The sequence below is a fragment of the Rhinopithecus bieti genome, unplaced genomic scaffold (genome assembly GCF_001698545.2).
Source record: "Rhinopithecus bieti isolate Rb0 unplaced genomic scaffold, ASM169854v2 scaffold_16834, whole genome shotgun sequence".
In the NCBI taxonomy this organism is placed as follows: Eukaryota; Metazoa; Chordata; class Mammalia; order Primates; family Cercopithecidae; genus Rhinopithecus; species Rhinopithecus bieti.
This window is the reverse complement of record NW_016809297.1, coordinates 1,277,090-1,294,300: the sequence shown is the minus strand read 5'-3', so window position 1 is coordinate 1,294,300 and position 17,211 is coordinate 1,277,090. Positions and strand designations below refer to the sequence as shown.

General features: G+C 37.6%; 1 protein-coding gene across 3 annotated transcripts in view; it reads left to right on the top strand.

The window, feature by feature from the left end:
• BZW2 (basic leucine zipper and W2 domains 2) overlaps window positions 1-17,211 on the top strand; it is a 60,577-nt gene that overhangs the window by 25,990 nt on the left and 17,376 nt on the right. For all 3 annotated transcript variants that reach the window (XM_017889068.1, XM_017889067.1, XM_017889066.1), the window contains exons 3-6: window positions 1,803-1,979; window positions 9,352-9,455; window positions 10,752-10,817; window positions 13,948-14,083. In XM_017889068.1, the coding sequence (XP_017744557.1) occupies window positions 1,803-1,979; window positions 9,352-9,455; window positions 10,752-10,817; window positions 13,948-14,083 (483 nt within the window). The remainder of the gene's footprint in view (window positions 1-1,802; window positions 1,980-9,351; window positions 9,456-10,751; window positions 10,818-13,947; window positions 14,084-17,211) is intronic.

Sequence of the window (17,211 nt, the reverse complement as noted above, 5' to 3'; positions counted from 1 at the left end):
GTGCGGGGTTCCCAGATAACCATGTACGTGGAAACAATCTTTCATTTCTATGAGGTTTATTGAGATTTTTCAAAAAATTTCCTTTCCTTTGTTTTCTCATTCTGTCTGTTAGATTTTTTTTTTTTTTTTTTTTTTTATATTTGACAGGTCTGCCCTTTTCTATTCTTTTCTACTATTTTCTAGGTCTTTGACCTTTTTTCTAGTTTCTGAAAGATAATCTTAGCTTTCTCTTAATGCTGCCATTGAGTTGTTTACTTTTTCTATCATATTTTTTATTTCTAAGAACTCTTTATTTATGAAATATTTTTGTAATATTCTCTTCCCTCCCTCCCACTTCTGTTGCAGATCTTTCACCTCTAGAGATATCTATGTTGCGATTTTTTCTTTTGAAGTTTTGGGTTCATCCTTTGCTCCTCTCTCCTCACATCCAGAGTTATTCTCCATGGGTGTGGGAAAAAAAGGTGATGTCCTTTGAGTTGCACTACAGACACTTTACCTTTAATCCACTCATTTTATTTCCACCAAATCTGACATGTAGTTTGTGATCTTCACTTCTTATCAACAGTGTATGATCCCTGCTTTGTTCAAGACCTGGCTCCAAGTCGACTTTCCACAAAGTTTTGCTAGAGTCTAGACCAAAACTCCTTCCAAACCCAAACTTCCAGTCACCACACCAAACTACTTCTCTAGGTTCATGTGTCCATTTCACTGTGACAGCTCATTTATGCTTTTCATGTGTGCCTTTGCGATTGCTTTGTATTTGTCTTATCCACTTTGCTAAGGAAAAAAAGCTATATCATATCTGTATCCCTGTCAGTCCTCTGAAGCCCCACAAAATCAAAACAATTTTTATAATGATACCAATATATTATTCACATCTTTCACATAATTCTCTCATAATTTTACAGAGGAGTTTTCTAGCGTTTAAAGATGTATGATCATGATTTGCAAGAGTATAAAACAATACTATCCTCACTAATTTTTTTGTTAAATAAATACATAAGATGTTTTGTTTTAATTTCTTAAAATAAGTATCCATAGATTGAACCTCCATAAACAAAAACTCCCTTTGGAATGCTTGGGAATTAGGATTCCAAAGAGTTTTTTGGATTAGGATCCAAAACTTTGGAATTAGGGTTCCAAAGTTTGGGACCCTAATTCCAAATGTACATTTTAAGTGTCAAGAGGTCATGAGACCAAAAAGTTTAGCACATGTGTCCTGAAGCTGTAGATATACATATATGTCTCATTGCATCTTTTAAATATTTAAATACTCTGCAATAAATTCTTTTTTATTTATTTTTATTTTTTTCAGACGACGTTTCACTCTTGTCCCCCAGGCTGGGGTGCAATGGCATGATCTCTGCTCACCTCAACCTCCACCTCCCGGGTTCACGTGATTACCTCAGCCTCCCAAGTAACTGGGATTACAGGCACCCACCACCATGCCCAGCTAGTTTTTTATATTTTTAATAGAGATGGGATTTCATTGTTTTGGCAAGGCTGGTCTCGAATTCCTGACCTCAGGTGATCCACCCGCCTTTGCCTCCCAAAGTGCTGGGATTACAGGCGTGAACTAGCACACTCGGCCTGCAGTAACTTATTTTAAAAGAGACATCCCTTCTTATTCCCCTCCGCCATCTTTATTTGTTTGTTTATATTTGTATATTCTCCTACATTCTTAGGCGATGCTCTGTGGATATTTTTTCCTATCTTAGATAAAATAGAATTTAAGTTTTGATTGTTATACTCTCAGTATTTATTTATTTATTTGACTGTTATTTTGAATTGTTTTATTTTAGATGAAAAAGAGAAATTCGAACCCACAGTCTTCAGGGATACACTTGTCCAGGGGCTTAATGAGGCTGGTGATGACCTTGAAGCTGTAGCCAAATTTCTGGACTCTACAGGCTCAAGATTAGATTATCGTCGCTATGCAGACACACTCTTCGATATCCTGGTGGCTGGCAGTATGCTTGGTAAACCATGCATTATTGCTTCTTGTAGTATATTTATATATTTTTAATTCTATTGAAGTATTTCCTTATAAGGTAGAGTCTTTCTAAGTTTATGTTTATTAGAGTTGATAGAAATACAATGATTTATGCTTTGGAATGGTATTAATGCGGATGTGAAGTGATTATTGGTTAATAGAGGCATAGGACGGAGGACTTTACTTAATGTTACAATGAAGTTGGCTGCTTTGCTTTTCCTGAAAGCCACCTTTCTCATGTGTCCATAATCTTTCAGTGTTTTTGGAGGAGCCATAAAAGGGGTAATTTCTGCAAAAGACTGTAACTTGGTATATAAATTTCCAAGGTTTAATTAATGCCATTTCATCCATAAATAAAACTTATAAGAAATAGTTTAAACCTAGTTTTGAAAATCATTTAAATTGTAAGTATAAGTAGAAAATTAAAGATAGAAGATTAGAAATTGTTAAAGATAGGTAAAACAAAATAAAAGCTATACCTTTTAGAACAGAAGCATCAGGAAAGAAGGCTTCAGAATACTATTTAAGTTTATTAAGTAGATGATTCTAATATTTATTAAGTATAATAACCACCCATTTTTCCTCTCATAGTCATTCTTAGATCTGAGTTCTTATAGTTAGTTCCTGTGGTAGTTGTAAATCACTAGAAATGGTCGAATTTCCTAGGCCAGGAATTTTTAGTTTGCAAATGTGTGCAAGTGTTTCAGTTGTTAAAAAGACTTGAGGGGGGAGGGCAGGTATGTGTCTACTCTGCTATGCAAAGAACATGCAACATCATGAAAGATTGCCTTGCCCAAAGTGCCATCATTGTCTTTCCTTGAGAAAACACTGCTTAAACCAGCCTACCTTGGCTTTGAAAAAGAATGTGCACACATTCCTCCGTCTTGAGGTGGAACTGCCCATAAATTCCTTTTTCTCTGAGCTCTTATTTCAAGCAATCTGTTTGGTACATGGCCCAATTGACTACTAGGCCTTCTGTCATTCTGCATTGCTAGTTTTCACCACATAATGAATTAGTTTTGTTGTTCTTATTGTTATGAAGAGCTTACATTATGACTGTAGATAATTCAAGTATAACAGCTATCTATATTGAACTCAAATCCTATTACCCGAAAATAATAATTGTTAACATTTTGGTTATTTCCCTTCTAGAAATCTCTTTAGCAGCCGGGCGTGGTGGCTCACGGCTGTAATACCAACACTTTGGGAGGCTGAGGCGGGTGGATCACCTGAGGTCAGGAGTTCGAGACCAGCTTGGCCAACATGGTGAAACCCTGTCTCTATAAAAAAAATTACCAAAATTAACAGAACGTGATGGCGGCTGCCTGTAACAATCCCAGCTACTAGAGAGGCTGAGGCAGGAGAATCACTTGAACCCTGGAGGCAGAGGTTGCAGTGAGCTGAGATCGAGCCACTGCACTCCAACTTGGGTGACAGAGGGAGACCCTGTCTCAAAAAAAAAAAAAAAGCAACTATCTTTACCTCATAAACTTTTGAGAATGGGTGATATTATGCAAATACGATATTATGCATGCTGATTTGTATTTATTCAGCAATATGTTGCTGCCTTGCACACCCATGAGTGTTATACTGGATGATTCTAAAAAGAATTAAAGCCGAACGGATGTTAAAGAATATTTAGAGGCCGGGGGTGGTGGCTCACGCCTGTAATTCCAGCACTTTGGGAGGCCGAGGTGGGCAGATCACTTGAGGTCTGGAGTTCGAGACTAGCCTGACCAATGTGGAGAAACCCCATCTCTACTAAAAATACAAAATTAGCTGGACATAGTGGTGGGTGCCTATAATCCCAGCTACTCAGGAGGCAGAGGCAGGAGAATTCCTTGAACCTGGGAGTCGGAGGTTGCAATGAGCCTAGATCGTGCCATTGCATTTCAGCCTAGGCAACAAGAGTGAAACTCTCAGGGGGAAAAAAAAAAGAATATTAGGCTGTTTGCAGTTGTTGCTATTATAAACAACAGTTATGAGTGTCTGTATGCACCTATCTTTGTGCTTTTACCTGATTACATCTTTATCTACTTAGCAAGGGATTAATGGATTAAATAAAAGATGGAGACATTTTTATCTATCTCCATTTACCTAGCTGAGAGAGAAAAAGTCTTCAAAAGGAACATTATGTTAATATTTTATCAAAAATTATGAGTTCCTATTTACATACACCTTTAACAATGTTAGCTACCTAATTTCATCAGTTTTCTAGATATCTGTAAATTAGGTAAGTGATAAGTATTTTCATTTTAAAACTTTGATAGTGGAGTTGAATATTTCCTAACATATTATTGACTTCTAGTATTTCATTAATTATGATATATTTTTATCAGAGTGATTTTCAGCGAGTTTTGGTTCTTGTCAAAGTCACGTGATTGTAGTAGTCACTTATATGGACCCTTTTCAGACTGAGTGACCTCCAGGCAGCACTGTTGGCCCTTTTGTCATTCTTGAACTCTTTTATTTTCTTCCCTTACATAAGACCACTTAGACCTCCTCCTACCTCTCTGGATGCCACTTCTTACATTACTCCTGGGTTCCGTGATTAACCACCTCTCCATATAAAATTATCTGTGTACTTTGTATTGAGTTTTCTTAAAATTTCATGTACCATGATCAGCAGATTTATATCTGCAGCCCAGATTTCTTTTTTTGTTTTTTTTTTGTTTGTTTGTTTGTTTTTGCAGTTACAAGATTTAATAGAGTGAAAACAGAGCTCCCATACAGAGAGGGGACCCAAAGAGGGTAGCTGTTGCTGGCTCGAATGCCTGGGTTTATATCCTGATCATTGTCCCTCCTGCTGTGCTCTCAGGCGATAGATGATTGGCTGTTTCTCAGGCAATAGATGATTGGCTATTTCCTTACCTCCTGTTTTTGCCTAATTAGCATTTTACTGAGCTCTCTACTACCTGATTGGTCGGGTGTGAGCTAAATTGCAAGCCCCATGTTTAAAGGTGGATGTGGTCACCTTCCCAGCTAGGCTTAGGGATTCTTAGTCGGCCTAGGAAATCCAGCTAGTCCTGTCTCTCAGTCCCCACTCTCAACAGGAAAACCCAAGTGCTATTGGGGAGGTTGGCCGACGACCGCTCTAACTACTTCCTGCAGAACTGGGGTATAGTAGATGTTGTGCAGTTGAGATTTCCTTGGGAGGGGTGCCTTTGATGTCATTAACATCGGAACATGAGCTAGCAGGCCAGTCCAGGGGTTTGTGGTAGATCTTAGTCATGGACTGCATCTGGGACTCCATTTGTATTTAAGAACCATTTGTAGTTTTACAGCTTCGATTCTGGAAGAGACAGAATTAACAAGGAGGTTAAAGATACAGGGATTGAAATGTATGGCCCGCAGTGCAGAGAATTATTTCTTTGGTACACTTCACAGGACCTGACTATCTGCTTGATAGTTTTGAAAAGGCCTGGTCCAGTAAATAATAATTTGGCCATCTGATGGGTGCTATCAATGCCTAAGTGAAAGGTTTGGTGAAGGGTTTTAAGCAATTTCCATTGGTTAGTGCAGCCCAGATTTCACTTCTTCACTCCATGTCTATACATTCAAGAAGAACATAGGGCCAAATGTTTGGTATGACTTGCTTAGCATAAGCTGTACAACATCAGATGTCTGCTGAATCCGGACACGTAATGTAAGGATTGAAGCCAGCTAGGTGCATTCTTCTTATATAAATACTTTGTTTAATTATTATGTAGAAATTTTCTAGACACTCACAATTTATCTTCTTCCATTGTTCTTTTTTTTTTTTTTTTTGATGTGGTCCAGGCTGGAGAGTTGGCTCACTGCAACTTCTGCCTCCTGGGATCAGGCAATTCTCTTGAGTAGCAGGGATTACAGGCATGTGCCTGCACGTCCAGCTAATTTTGTATTTTTAGTAGAGACGGGGTTTCCACCATGTTGACTAGGCTGGTCTCAAACTCCTGATCTCAGGTGATCTGTCCCAAAGTGCTGGGATTACAAGCATGGGCCACCACGCCCAGTCCCATTGTTCTTAAAGCAGCAGCTATCTTGGTCTTTCAATATTACCTTGTGTATAGTAAATACAATAAATAATATATTAAGTTTACTTCTACCTTGAGAAAAACAGCAGGCACTCCAAAAACATTAGAAATGGCAAACAATACTTGGTCCTAATATCAGCAAAAATTTTAATGCAAGCTGTAGCAATATTATTAATATGTAATAAGTGTTTTATTTCATTAAACAATGTAACTTTAAAAACATACCTCTCAAAAGTCTGTAGTTTCACTATCAAACTTTTCAGTTTTGTAATTTCTATCAAAAGCAATAGCAATAATTAGCCTAGAGTTTTTTTAGAAGATTATTATCTAAGTTTGTTCCATATCAGGGGAACCAGCCCCCAATATTTCAACGTAGGTTCTTTTCTATTTTCCCTAAGTGTTGGCTGGTCTGAGAAATAAAGAGAAAGAGTACAAAAGAAAGAAATTTTACAGCTGAGTCTCTGGGAGTGACATCACATGTTGGCCTGAGCCGCAAAACCAGCAAGTTTTTATTAGCGATTTTCAAAGGGGAGGGAGTATACAAATAGGGTGTGGGTCACAGAAATCACATGCTTCAAAGGCAATAAAATATCACAAGGCAAATGGGGACAGAGCAAGATCACAAGGCCAGGGCAAACTTAGAATTACTGATGAAGGGCCGGGCGCGGTGGCTCAAGCCTGTAATCCCAGCACTTTGGGAGGCCGAGACGGGCGGATCACGAGGTCGGAGATTGAGACCATCCTGGCTAACACGGTGAAACCCCGTCTCTACTAAACAAAAAACTAGCCGGGCGAGGTGGCGGCGCCTGTAGTCCCAGCTACTCGGGAGGCTGAGGCAGGAGAATGGCGTGAACCCGGGAGGCGGAGCTTGCAGTGAGCTGAGATCCGGCCACTGCACTCAGCCCGGGTGACAGAGTGAGACTCCGTCTCAAAAAATAAAATAAAATAAAATAAAATAAATAAATAAATAAATACATAAATAAATAAATAAAGAATTACTGATGAAAGCCCATGTCCTGCTGGGCACACATTGTCACTGATAAACATCTTAACAGGAAACAGAGTTCGAGAGCAGACAACCAGTCTGACTAGAATTTCTTCAGGCTGGAGTTTCCCAATCCTAACAAGCCTGGTGGCACTGCAGGAGAACAGGGCTTATTTCATGAACCCTTATCTACAACTGCATAAGACGGACACTCCCAGAGCGGCCATTTTAGAGACCTTCCCCTGGGAATGCATTCATTTTCCCAGGGTTATTCCTTGCTGAGAAAAGAATTCAGTGATATTTCTCCTATTCGCTTTCTGAAAGAAGAGAAATATGACTCTGTTCTGCCCAGCCCCGCAGGCAGTCTGACTTTATGGTTATCTCTCTTGTTTCCTGAAAATCACTGTTGTCCTGTTCTTTTCAAGGTGCCCAGATTTCATATTGTTCAAACACACATGCTTCGCAAACAATTTATGCAGATAACGCAATCATCACAGGGTCCTGAGGCGATATACATCCTCAGCTTATGAAGATGATAGGATTAAGAGATTAAAATAAAGACAGGCATAGGAAATTATAAGAGTATTGATTGGGGAAGTGATAAATTTCCATGAAATCTTCACAATTTATGTTCAGAGACTGCAGTAAAGACAGGCGTAAGAAATTATAAAAGTATTAATTTAGGGAACTAACAAATGTCCATGAAATGTTCACAATTTATGTTCTTCTGCCATGGCTTTAGCCGGTCCCTCCATTCGGGTTCCCTGTCTTCCCGCAACAGTTCCAGGTGGTTATATTCATTTAAAAGGACTAATTAAATCTCATGCATAAATTAATTGAGTGAAAATAGATTCCTGAAGGGGCTGACTTCTCCAAAAACTAATTTACTTACTAAACTGTATGCTGAAGTCTGAAGGCCATAGAGGGGATGATAAGCTAAGGAAAGTATAACTCAATTGAATTCTCATTTGCCTATGTCTGCTAAAAAAGGTGACTATGGGTGGCCCTTTTAATCCAGAGATCTGAAATCACAAGTTAAATCAAGGTGATTATACACTAATACACAAACAAATAAAGGGAGTGGCTAATGAGTAGAGAGTGTTTGTCTTTTCAGCTTTGACCATTGTTGTATCCTTGGTGCCTAGCACAGTAGCTGGTGTAAGTATATATGCTACAAACATTTGTTGTGTATATGAAAGATATTAAGCTAACTGCTCAAACCTTCTACCTTAATTACAACAAAGTAAAATTAGAAAACAGAAATTCCTAATGTTCTCGTTCTGCTCTTCTAATCAACTAATGCTTCTAATGGCTACCACTGAAACTTACAGGAGGACCCTTTGAATATGGAAAGTTAGTTGAAGAAAAAGGCATCTAATCTATTGAGTCCATGGGAAAAAAAATGAGAGAGAATAAAATAATTTATTCTAGCTAACATAGCTGTTGGGTGATTAAATTCAAATAGCGAGCATCAGAGTCCATGCTATTCAACCAGTCATGGATAAGTGGGTTAGCGAAGGAGGAAGCAATTGTAATAGCTACTCAAGTAGAAAGCAAAAAGATCTATGAGTCAGGTCTGGTCAGTTCTGTAATTGGTGATACTTAGGTAGAGTATCCACAAAATACTTGCGAAATGTTAGCAAGCCTGAAGAAACAACTATGTCCTGGAGGGGGAAGTATCTGGCGTTGCATTGAGAATAATGAATTTAAATTTACTGAATAAAGGTTGTTCTTTGCTTCCATGATTAAGAATATACTTTGGAAAGAACCAGACTTATAGTGATAGGATGTGGTGAAGGTGAGGATGTGGAACTAAAATGAAGTACACTATGGTGGGAGCATGAAATGAAACAACTAATTTATATTATATTGGAAACATGAAGTATACAAGGCCAAGTACAGTGGCTTAAGCCTGTAATCCCAGCACTTTGGGAGGGTGAGGCGGGCGGATCACAAGGTCAGGAGTTCGAAACTAGCCTGACCAACATGGTGAAATCCCTTCTCTACTAATACTATAAAAATTAGTTGGGCATGGTGGTGCATGCCTGTAATCCCAGCTACTCAGGAGGCTGAGGCAGGAGAATCGCTTGAACCCGGGAGGTGGAGGTTGCAGTGAGCCAAGATTGTGCCACTGCACTCCAGCCTGGATGACAGAGCAAGACTCCGTCTCAAAGAAAAGGAAAAAATATACAGCAACATGTGTACATCTATATGTGTCATTCTTTGACATTTTATGTGACTCTTAGATTTTACATCTACTTTCATTATTTTCTTTCATTTGCCAGAATCGATCTGTTCTGCAAATGCTGTTCTCAATTTCAGTATTATCCTAACTATAATTACCTTTCTCTTTTCAGCCCCTGGAGGAACACGCATAGATGATGGTGACAAGACCAAGATGACCAACCACTGTGTGTTTTCAGCAAATGAAGATCATGAAACCATCCGAAACTATGCTCAGGTAGAGCCTATTGAGAGATTGCCCTTGAGTCAGAAAGGAAGCATTTGAAGAGGATTGAGGAAAACTCTATAGAAGCTCTACAGCCCAGCCACTTTTAAATAGGAATCTTAGAAAAGCCTTTAAACATGAAAATAATGGGCACCAAAACTACAAAAATAGGCCTAGCAGTGTGGCTTGAACCTGTAATCCCAGCACTTTGGCCATGGCGAGTGGATCACTTGAGGTCAGGAGTTTGTGACCAGCCTGGCCAACGTGGTGAAACCCCATCTCTACTAAAAAATACAAAAATTAGCTGGATGTGGTGATGGGTGCCTGTAATCCCAGCTACTTGGGAGGCTGAGGCAGGAGAATCACTTGAACCCGGAAGACAGAGGTTACAGTGAGCAGAGATCGTGCCACTGCTCAACCTGGGTGACAGAGTGAGACTCCATCTCAAAACAAAACAAAAAGAACTACAAGAATATAATACTTTTTTTTTTTTTTTTTTTTTTTTTTTTTTGTTAACCTCTCATGGGAATTTATTCTTGGATCAGGAGAATTCGTTTTTCTTGTATACATGTCAAAGAATATGTGAGTATTAGTGTAAATTGAAAATAAAATTTGGGATTTTAATGTAATTTATTTCTTTTGCTTATTGTGTGTGAATTCCCTGCCTGGGTCATTCTTTCCCCATAAAGGGCAATTATTATTTTTACTCTTGGACTCCATCTTGATTACATTAGGAAACGAATACACCAAGAGTTGTAAGTAGGAGTATAGCCTGTGTGTAGGAGAAAAAGGAACTAGATTAAGAAATCATTTCCACAGTTATTACAATAACCAATATTTACAAAATCCCCATTTAAATAAAAACATCATTCCATTTAAGACTGTCTAGATCCTAATAACAGTTGCAAACTGTGCTTCACAGTTCTAACATGACCGTAGGGGCCAGTCATCCTTTATTGCCAGTAAATTGTAACATTTTTTCCTCATCTGCTAGAAACATATTTGTTGTTTACCTAGAATAGAATCTGTCCTGCACTTTGCTCTCCTCCCCATCACATCATTATCTAAGTGGTTATATCTTTATAATGAATGAATTTGTTTCATCTTACATGTACATTTTGATCATATTTGTTCCCCTAGGTCATGGTAGCATCTTTGAAATGCTTATAGTTTTTATATTACGTGTGAGCCTGTGTAACTATACACTTTTTTTATTGTAGATCTATGGTGTCATTACGGTAAGTTTCTATACCTCCTTCTGTGTCTTTTTGGTTGACCTAATATTTAATGGTTCTGTTTTATGTTTAGGTCTTCAATAAACTCATCAGGAGATATAAGTATTTGGAGAAGGCATTTGAAGATGAAATGAAAAAGGTAAAAATTCAAATATAATGCCTATCTGATTTATAGTAATGAAATGGAGGTGGATACAAATTTTATAAGTGGCCGGATGCGATGGCTCACATCTGTAATCCCAGCACTTTAGGAGGCCGAGATGGGTGGATCACAAGGTCAGGAGTTCAAGACCAGCCTGACCAAGATGCTGAAATCCCGTCTCTACTAAAAACACAAAAATTATGCAGGCGTGGTGGCCTATAATCCCAGCTAATCGGGAGGGTGAGGCAGGAGAATCACTTGAACCCCGGGCGGCAGAGGCTTCAGTGAACCAAGATCGCTCCACTGCACTCCAGCCTGGGCGACAGAGCGAGACTCCATCTCAGAAAAAATAATAATAAAATAAAAGTTTACATGTACAATGATATTCCAAAAGTGCCATATACGTGGTAACATGTAGTGAGTTTTTAATAAATGTTTGGTAAATAAATGAGTATGAAAGATCATTATCTAAAAGCTATAGGAAGAAATATGTGATTATTCTGGACTTTTTCCATTAATATTTAATGTAAGACAGTGTGCTTTATTCAGTAAGAATAGTTTTACGGGGTATAATCTCTGACCGTGCAGAGGTTAAAATGAAAACTAGAATCAAGAGAAAGTGATTTAAGTAGTTAAAGCCTATGAAAGAACATAGCACAGCAGCTAATGTTCAGCAAAATTCTTTAATTCTATGCAGTTTAGCAAAGGAAATGGAAGCACCTCTTTGGAGATGGAGTGTATGGGTGTAAATCTCAGTAGTCTTTCTCATCAGTGAGATAGCTGTAGTAAGAGGATATACCTTATGGTTGTTGTGGGAATATGTGAAATAACATATAAGGAGCTCAGTGTAGTAATTGGTCTCTAGTCAAATCAACAGTAGCATCTCCTTAAAGATGTCCTCTTTAGAGTAATTGCATGTTCCCTCTTCCAGTTTGTAACTCCTCTATTTATATATAGCACCACTACCTTTACCTGTTTCAGATTTGTTCGTTACTTTGTCATTGTTTCCAGTTTTGGATATCTATCTAAAGTAAAACACCAAGTAACCATAACATATACTTACTTCTTCCCTACTTACTCTCCCCACTCCTCCCCACACTAACCACCCCCCACCCCACCCAGTTTAAAGTGGTTCCATGTATAATATTATTGAAGAGCAATTTGACAATAGTCATTAAAAGAAATGTTTCTTATATAACCCATGCCCCAGCCTTCATGGATTTATAAGAATCCATTAGCATGGATATATAAAGCTGTATGTATAAAGGTGTCACCACAGTATTGAAAAATAGCCTAAATGTTCATTGGTGGGAGATGAAGACTGGTTAATTAATTTACAATCTATACAGTGGAAAACTATGCAGTCTTTTATACATGTAGGCATAACTACATGTATTAATAAGGGAAAATTCCCATGACAAATTAAATGGAAATGCGAGGTGCAAAGCAACCATTTGGTAGTAGTTTGACCTGGGGCAGGCAAATTACTTAATATCTTTGTACCTTAGTATTCTTTTCTGTAATCGGAGATGGAGCCTGTTGTAGTTATTAATACACATAAAGTGATCAGAAGAGTTGTCTGGCCCACTCAACAAGTTTTAGCTATCATTAGCATGTAATGCAGTGAAAAACAATATGTGTGTATACATGTAATTATGTTTTAATGTTGATTAATATAATTGAGCAATGTGGTTATTTTTATGATGACCTAATTTTTATGCCATTTCTATGTGATTAAGTATATTTTAAATGAATATGGTCATATGCGTGAACTTGAAGAAGTGGTGTTAAAATTTTATTTTAGAGGCTATTTTTTATTATTCTCATTTAAATGTTATTTTTATAATGGAGAAAAAGGACAAATTGACAAACTGTCTATACTTATGTTAGTTCTTTCATTCTTCCCCATTCTTGATGCTCCTTGGAGCTTAAGCCTTTGAAACCCTCATTCCCTCACTCCCTGGCACTTACTTAGATGTTAACTTCTTTTTAATTTGTTGAGAATTTAATAGGTATAAATTGAGAGGCGAATGGACTGGTTTGGTTCCAGTTCTGCCACTTGCACATAATGTAAATAATCTATAATGTAATAATCCTTAAATTATTGGGGAATAGTAAGTTAATATTTTCTTACCCCCTACGCAGCTAGTGGAATAATCATGTCATCAGGATGGAGACACTTAAGTCTCTATCAATGCCAGTGAATTTTACATTGGCACAAAATAATGGAAAATCAGCAAGGCTCCTGTAGTGATAGTGGCCCCTGAGGAATTTCCATGGCAAGCCTAATAACTGGTGAAATGGAGAAAGTACCAGTAAAATGTAGTCAAAGCACAAAGCAGAGGAGGAGAGTTAGGAGAGAGAAGGACATCCCACAGGGCTAACTACTATAGGAAAATATAATATAGGAAGTGGGTTTTTCTTTTGTTTGCTTTGAGCTTACGTTGAAATTTTCTAGGGTTGCTACTTTTCAGTTCCCTGCCTCCGGGGCAAGAGAATCTAAAAGTGTACCCAAAAAACATCAAGAACCTAGAAAACCCCTTTCTGCCTCAACAGTCTTCTTTTGAAGACTGTTGTATTCTGTGAGCTCAGAAAAGTATATATTAAATGTCAAAAGCTTAACTTCGACTCTTTCCTGGTTTTTTGTTTTTTGTGGGGCTTTTATTTGTTTCTGTTTTGCCGTAAAATTCTATTCAGAGAAAATGGGCATATGTAGCAGAGGAAGAGGTGGTCACCCAAAGAAGTGGAAAAACTTGAAAAACAATACATTTCAGAAAACATGTCCATCGTGTATACTTAACCCTTTTGCATGCACATAGTCAAACATAAATCCATCTGTTTACATATCATCCAAATATCTCTTTTCCTTTCCGTGAATGTTATCTACAGCTGTGAGTAAATGAACTGAGAAGAAAGGAACCTGCCTGCTCAAGTCACTTTCCACAGCATCCAATTATCATGAAATGAATTACTATGCTTTGCATATGACCTTCTGTGTGTGTGCCACGTAGCCATGGATGTTCACACTGTTTATCTTCCCACTTCAGTCCTTTGCTTCATAGACATGGTTCCTTTTTTTTTCTTTTCTTTTTTTTTTTTTTTTTTTTTTTTTTTTTTTGACCCACAGCTTCTCCTCTTCCTTAAAGCCTTTTCCGAAACAGAGCAGACAAAGTTGGCGATGCTGTCAGGGATTCTGCTGGGCAACGGCACCCTGCCCGCCACCATCCTCACCAGTCTCTTCACCGACAGCTTAGTCAAAGAAGGTAATGAGGCTCCTGTTTTCTCACCTGTCAGACAACAAAAGAAAAATAAACCCACAGATAGTTATAAAAATGCCAGTCGCTCCTTTTGGTGTCCTCTACTACTCATTCTTCACATAAGAGAATATCTGTGTATGTGTGTATATTGCCTTTCAAATAATAAAAGGAGTGGACATGATAATTGTAGGAAATTTGAAGGAAAAAAATATGCACACCTGTACAAAGACATATTAAGAAAGACTAGTAGCAAATTAAAACCTCATGGAAGACTTGATGCCTAGGTTAAATACCCTGAAATCGATCTGGTAACCTTTTTGCCCTTCGATACAAAATGGCAGCCTTTAACTCTCACCCCTATTGTAAGAACAAAACCTGTTCCCCTCTCAAGGTCTAGAGAAACTGATGCTCAGATACTCATTTTGATTGCACTTTGTGAGATATTCATTATCTCAATTTTAGAAAACAGTTTTAAGTCTGCTGCAATAGAAGGAGTCTTGTTTTAATTTTAAGGCATTAAGAGTTGGATAGGCATGCATACCATGATTTGGTTATAGAATAAAACAAAAGTGGGCTGTTTACTTGTAGGAGGATAATGATAGTCCAATTACAATGCAACACAAAACAGTTATTTTTCCTTAAAAATAAATTAAAAGAGCTTTTGTGTGAACATCTGTTTCTTCTGAGAACTTTAAAAGTTTTCCTCCTACGTATATGAAGTCCTAGCCTCATTCATGCCTGTAGTGAAAGGGGTTATAGTTTTCTTGTAGCTAAGAAAAGAATAGTAAATTGAGAGTCAATTGGTCTTATTCAAAGACTCTAGTTTTTAGCTTAAAATCACTCAGATTTATGACAGTTCAGACTCTGTAGTTGTTGGATGTTATTAGTATTATGACATTTTAAAGTATTTCACCGAAGAAAATTCACAGTACAACACACATCTTATTTTTGCTATTAGCCATTTTGCACACAGAAAATCAACATAGTATATAAAGGTTAACCATTAATTATTTTAAATCATCCTAGCCGACATAACAGAAAATAATTGCCTTTCTAGTTATTTTAAAAACCTAAGTGATGTCTGTAACTTCCTTTGTAATATATCCAAAAATTACATTATTAGATGGATAGATATGTGATAAAGCAAATACGGCAAAATATTAGTTATAGAAACTAGATGGTGGGCATGTGAGTGGTCATTGTTCAGTTTGTTCAACTTTTCTGTATGTCTGGAAATTATTATAGTAAAATGTTTGGGGGGTGGTGAGGAGAAAAATAACTTTGCTATGGAAGTAGTATAGTTATATGTTATATGGCTTTTCCTTAAAACTCTACCATCTTTTACAAACTAGAGGTTTAAACTCATGCTTCCTAATTGGCAAAGCATTGAGAAGATGGCTGGGTATGGTAACTCATGCCTGAAACCCTAACACTTTGGGAAGCTGAGGTAAGAAAGTTGCTTGAGGCCAGGAGTTTGAGACCAGTCTGGGAAACATAGCAAGACTCTCTACTCTTAAAAAAAAAAAGAAAAATTAAAAACTAGCCAGGTGTGTTGGCACACCGTGCAATCCCAGCTGCTCAGGAGACTAAGGCAAGAGGATTACTTGAGCCCAGGAGTTTGAGGCTACGGTGAGCTATGATCACATCATCTTACTACAGCCTGGACAACAGAGAAAGACTATCTAAGATAAAAAAAAAAAGAAATAACAAAAATGGTTAAGAAATTAATCATTTTCCCCAACTCATCCAATACATGAGCAAGGGAGATGGGATTATCCTACTCAGTAGAGGAGTGACTATAAAGAAAGTTAAATCTCAATTTTAAGCTCCTAGTTTCAAGCATAGTTTTTCTTTACTTACAATACAGATTACAGCCTAGTATTAATTTATATTAAATTTTATATTGGTTGTATGAGCTAATGATAATGCTAACAATTCATCTTAACAAGTTGTTTAACATGAACTTTCATTTAAGATGTAATGCATGTTTTGTTGTCATGGTCATTTTTTTTTTAATTAGTTTCTCTGCTTATTCAAGGGAAGAAAATCAGGTTTAGTTGGTGTCTATATGAATGATAGACGAATTAAATGCTTTGACTTTCCAGTTACTGCAAGACCTGGGTCAAATTGGTATATAAGGACATGTATTTCTTATGTAACAATAAATGGAAAATTAGGACAGACCTCAGGCTGAACAGCAATATCATTCAGGACTTAAGTATTTTTCTCCTGTTATCATTCATAGCATTAACTTCATCCCAAGGATGCTGCCCCCTCTTGTTATAAGATGTCTGCTGATAACAGTTATGGCATAGTCTTCCTGGTTCCGGTTCAGTGAAAGAACACTTCTCCTGAACACAGGATAATTTATCTTTCCTTCAGCTGATTGGCTGACACAGACTGCATGACCAGTACAGGTCCAGTAGCAATTGCCAGGGGGGTGCCTTGGGCAGATGAGCTTAAGCGAGGTCACTGAATTAATCATCAGAAAGAGGTGGTACCAGAACTTAGGCTAATAAGTAGTCACTTGGACTGGATAAAATGGGACCTCTTTTAGGAAAGAGGTAAAGAGAATAGAGGCTGCTTAGTTAGGCCACATTATCATTAGCTCATAACAATAGTAGAACCTTTAGTTTAGAAAAATCAGTTAAATGTTTCAACTACATCTTAACTCTTCATTAAATAACCACAACATAAATTTAGAAATTTGAAGTGTTCATAGAACTGTCTTCTTGTTATCTGATTATTTCTATTTGGAAATAAGTGGTAATGTAAATGTGGACATGTGATTGAATGGTTTCCTGATTTAACATAACTAGCTTAATAACGATTGTTTTTTTAAATCCAGAAAAGTTTAACTTGAAACAGCCTTGATATTTTTATAGCTTAACTCAAGAATATTTTAAAATGCTTTTTTTATAGCTGGGTGCAATGCCTCATTCCTGTAATCCCAGCAATTTGGGAGGCCAGTGCAGGTGGATCACCTGAGATCAAGGGTTCAGGACTACCCTGCCCAACATGGCAAAACCCTGTCTCTACTAAAAATACAGTAACTAGCTGGGTTTGGTGGTGCATGCCTGTAATCCCAGCTACTTGGGAGGCTGAGGCAGGAGAATCACTTGACGCCAGGAGGT